At 48.9% G+C, this 4,174-nt stretch overlaps 1 protein-coding gene and 3 non-coding genes across 4 annotated transcripts; all 4 read right to left on the bottom strand.

The window, feature by feature from the left end:
• On the bottom strand, positions 1–4,027 carry RPL12 (ribosomal protein L12). The gene is made up of 7 exons (XM_075259945.1): positions 3,871–4,027; positions 2,341–2,414; positions 2,119–2,217; positions 1,012–1,093; positions 365–451; positions 138–250; positions 1–51 (listed from the first exon to the last, which is right to left on the bottom strand). Exons 1-7 carry the CDS (start codon positions 3,905–3,907, stop codon positions 46–48), a joined length of 498 nt encoding a protein of 165 aa, XP_075116046.1. The 5' UTR covers positions 3,908–4,027; the 3' UTR covers positions 1–45.
• LOC142185791 (small nucleolar RNA SNORA65) lies at positions 822–947 on the bottom strand. Its single transcript, XR_012711965.1, has one exon. It is a non-coding gene; the product is annotated as a small nucleolar RNA SNORA65 (small nucleolar RNA).
• LOC142185792 (small nucleolar RNA SNORA65) lies at positions 1,627–1,754 on the bottom strand. The gene has a single exon (XR_012711966.1). It is a non-coding gene; the product is annotated as a small nucleolar RNA SNORA65 (small nucleolar RNA).
• Positions 2,488–2,611, bottom strand: LOC142185789 (small nucleolar RNA SNORA65). The gene has a single exon (XR_012711964.1). It is a non-coding gene; the product is annotated as a small nucleolar RNA SNORA65 (small nucleolar RNA).
• Positions 4,028–4,174: the final 147 nt, after the last annotated feature.

Genomic DNA, 4,174 nt, shown 5'->3' with positions numbered 1-4,174 from the left:
TGTGGATCAAAATTTTATTGAATATATTTGGTCCTCTTCATAGATTTAACTCTGTAGGGGAAAAGAGAAGGGGCAGGTTACACAGAGGTAGTGACAATGGCGAGCAATATGGAGGTTTCTGATCATGTGACACTTACTGCTGGGCACTCCACTGCGCCGCTGTTAATGTCGTCAATGATGTCGTGTGGGTGTCTGCCATCCACATTGCAGCCCACAGACTGTGCTGTTCCCAGGATTTCCTTGATGGTTCCTACAGGAGAGTGTAATCAGTGTCTAATAGGACAAAGCCTGCTGTACACTACGGACCTGCTAATAGACTGATGAGAAGGTGCAAACCCTACAAGCAACTGGGCTCAAAACTCACCTGACAGCTCTCTGGCAAGGGATCTGTGCCTCATCTGACGAGCGATGCTGATCACTTCATCCATACTGATGTTGCCATTGTGTTTAACTGTTGAGATAAGCAGAGACGTGGTTAAAGAGGGGTTCCAACAGCTAGACCTCCACCCATCAGTTAGCCCCAATTATGTGGATACGCGAGAACTTTTGTCATCTTTAAAAGTTAAAGGGGTTCTCTGGAGAGTCCATAACCACCTTCTTCAAGGGTTAATAGATGAAACTAGGCATTTTCAGCTGGTTTTGGCCCAAGGTCACTGCCGAACCAGCACAGAGCTCTAATCACCATCTCCTCTCCAGTGTTCACTGTTGCCTGTATCATAGGGACCGACTGTTACGTGACGTGGGGCCTTTGGTTTTGTTTCACACAATACCCCAGAAGTAGTGATGGACTCACTGGAGAAATCTTTAGTATAGGTCCAGTTATCTGTCCCCATCCTTGCGGCACAGAGTCACTCACAGGTGGAATGAGCCTGTTTCCTAAAGGTGGAGTCTTCTCTTAGCTCACCACTGGATTATACACAGTCACATCAGACTGTTATAGTGGCGGGTGGCTGTTATAGGAATGAGGCACCTCCGGTCAGCTAACAACTAATAAGATCAGTGAGCACTTACTGTTCTTCTGCTTCTTCCTGTCACGAGGAGGCTCCTTGAGGGCCTTGATGATCAGAGCAGATGCAGATGGCACAACCTCAATCTGTAGGAAAAAGATAAACTCGCATGAGATTCTCTGGTTATGACCAAGTCAGCAAAAACCTCCAATTAGGATGCACTAAACATTGCCACTGGTTTCTGGAAACAGCATCACACCCTTCCACTGGCAGTATTGCAGCTCAGATCCATTAAAGGAGATGTCCAGGAGGAGTTACATACTGAGGACTGGCCATCAATAATCAGATATGGGGGTTCTGACACCCAAGACCCCCACTGATCAGATGTTTGAAGGGGCTGCAGCATTTGGATGAGAGCTGCTGACTTCACAGAAAACTAGGTACAGCAGCTTAGCCCCACTGACTTGAATGGGACTCAACTGTACAATGTGACATAAGACCCTGCAGCCTCTTAAACCGTGGGGGTGCTGGTGTCACAACGCACCGATTTGATGGCCTATCTTAATAGGCCATTAATATTTCAGTCCCAGAAAACCTCTTTAATACTGAATGAGACTGAACTGCAATACCACCTGTTGACAGATTGCAGTGGTTTGGAACAACACAACCATTAAGGTAGTCGTATACCCAGTCTTTCGGCACAGAGTCAATCACATGGGGGAATGACCCTGTTTCCTAAGACGGGACTTTACTCTTAGCTCACCACTGGACTAGACTAGGTCACTGGTTGACCAGCATAGTGGCGGGTGGCTGTCTAGTGAACCCCAAAACATAGGAACTCAAATACATCAATACTAACCTAACAAGGAGCAAAAAAAACCTATCAAAATATGAGGACTGACAGCTTGCAACATATACAACATAAGCCTCCTATAAACTGGTTGAGGTCTCACCTGATGTCAATGATATATAGAGGCACTGCACCCCAACAGGAAAGTTAGATGAGTGCCCAACTAAAAATCCAGAACCACTCATGTACTCTGTGTGTGGTACAGAAGCTCAGTCCTATGCACTCCAATGGCACTGAGCTGCAAAACCAGACAATCTATGTGCAGGTGTGGCGCCATTTCCTTACGCCATATATAACAGGGGAGGGGAAGGGGTGCATTACCTGAGCCTGTCTGTTCTGGATGGTCAGTTTGCAAGTGATCCTCAGTCCCTTCCAGTCACCGGTGGCCTTGGCAATGTCATCACCAACTTTCTTGGGAGACTGAAATAGGAAAAGCAACATTAGATCACAGTACTCAGCTATGTGGTGACAAGACACCGCTTATCAGGGTCATTATAAATTTTACTCTGCATTGGAATCAATGACAATTCAAAGGACACTTACCAAACCCAGAGGTCCGATTTTAGGGGCCAAAGCAGATGTGGCTCCCACCTCACCACCTGTGCATCTCAGGTAAACTATAACCAAAACAGAACAGAGTGAGATTAATAGAGAAACAACCTGGAAGGTGCACAGCCTGGCCACTAGGGGCAGTGTTCTCCATCTTTCGGCACAGGGCAGACCACACAGAGGGCAACCCTGTTTCCTAAGAGGAGGTCTCTCTAAGCTCACCACTGGACTGTACCAAGACACAGGAGTCTGGTATAGTGGCGGGTGGCTACAAGTACCTACTCCTAGAGGCTGGAAGACACCCACTCCTGATACTACACATAGCTACGAGTATGGAAAAATTCCAGCTGGAATAACCATTACATTAAAACCACATGGAAGGAAAAACTACCTGGTCGCCAAGTGTTTGACAGCTACAACTCCCAGCATGAGCATGGCCAAGCTACATAATATAAAAATACATACAGTGCCAACCCTGTGGATTTCTACCAGTGAAGAGGAAGTGAGGGACAAGAGGTCAACCCTTTACTGGAAGCAACTGTATGGAATTGAAGGGGGTCTCCTAACCAAAGTATTTGGGTGCTCAGGTCTGACTGCTGGACAACCCACCAATCAAAAACACAGGGTCCTTGTCTGTTCAGAGTGATACAAGCTTGTGCATTATCACTCCATACAGGGGGAAGCCACAGACCCCCCCCTACTCATGGTCAGTGAGCCCCCCAAGCAATCAGACACTTGTAATGAGGTAACAACCCCTTTAGAGTGCTCTCCCCCAACTTAAAAAGTTACCCACTGTCTGAGAAGTGGCAGATCAATGGGGATGATACAGCATTTAGCCTCCCATAATCTGCAAGATAACCCCCAACCTATGAATAGGAGATCACTTTTTAATGATGGGGATATCCTTATGTAATGAAAATCCAAACAAAGTTACTGACCGCTCCCGACAACCCCACATACTACGCGTGGGCTAGTGTCAGCATGCAGACAACCCCCCATACTACGCGTGGGCTAGTGTCAGCATGCAGACAACCCCCACCCCCCATACTACGCGTGGGCTAGTGTCAGCATGCATCTAGGAGGTCACTAGATATATTATATACACCGTAAGAGTTAGACAACCCCCTTAAATGACCCAATGAGGTATGCAATAATCCATATACTCATCACACTTCCCAAATATCCCACAAACCCCTCTGAAGGGTCTCCTGACATTATAGAGTATGAGTGACTCTGCCATACAGCTCTCCCATAAACTAGAATGGAGCACCCCTTTAAGTGCACCGTCAGGGGTCTCGAACCCACCCCCCCAGGCTAGGCCCAGGGCAGTGCTCCTGTGTTACAGTAACTACGAGCCCTGACTAGACCCCGCTCACCAGAGCCACGGCCCTGCCCTCCCCCCCGGGATAAGTCTCCGTCCACATTACCGCGGCAGACGAGTACACCCCGCTCCTGCGCTGCGGCCTGCCCAGGTCAGGGGGGCTCCGCTCGGCCGCTCACATTTCCCTCTCCCGCCTCACGTACCGACTTTAACTTCGTTGGGATCGAACTTAGGAGGCATGTCTGTGCCGGACTAGGGGGATCCGCTTCACTCGGGCCGGTTTCGGTGTCGGATGAACCCGGATTCGGGACGACCGAGGACAGTTGCACCTCTACCAGCTGGGAAGCGTAAAGAGAAAGAGGGAGGAGCCAGCGCGGCGCGACGTAATCACTGCTCCAGATATCGCGAGAGTCTGCCGTGAGCGGGCGGCCATGTCCCTCCTGGCAGCCGGAGTAGTGAGGCGGGGCCAATGATGATGTGTTGGTTTATTATTAGAACCGCCCTCAA

The sequence above is a fragment of the Leptodactylus fuscus genome, chromosome 11 (assembly GCF_031893055.1).
Source record: "Leptodactylus fuscus isolate aLepFus1 chromosome 11, aLepFus1.hap2, whole genome shotgun sequence".
In the NCBI taxonomy this organism is placed as follows: domain Eukaryota; kingdom Metazoa; phylum Chordata; class Amphibia; order Anura; family Leptodactylidae; genus Leptodactylus; species Leptodactylus fuscus.
The sequence above is the reverse complement of the archived record's forward strand: the minus strand, read 5'-3'. Positions and strand labels throughout refer to the sequence as shown.

Coding starts and splice junctions, on each gene's coding strand:
- RPL12 (XM_075259945.1), bottom strand. CDS start 3,907: ATGCCTCCTAAGTTCGATCCCAACGAAGTTAAAGTCG. Junction 2,415..3,870: donor TCCCAACGAAGTTAAAGTCG/GTACGTGAGGCG, acceptor TTTTGGTTATAG/TTTACCTGAGATGCACAGGT. Junction 2,218..2,340: donor AAATCGGACCTCTGGGTTTG/GTAAGTGTCCTT, acceptor TTCCTATTTCAG/TCTCCCAAGAAAGTTGGTGA.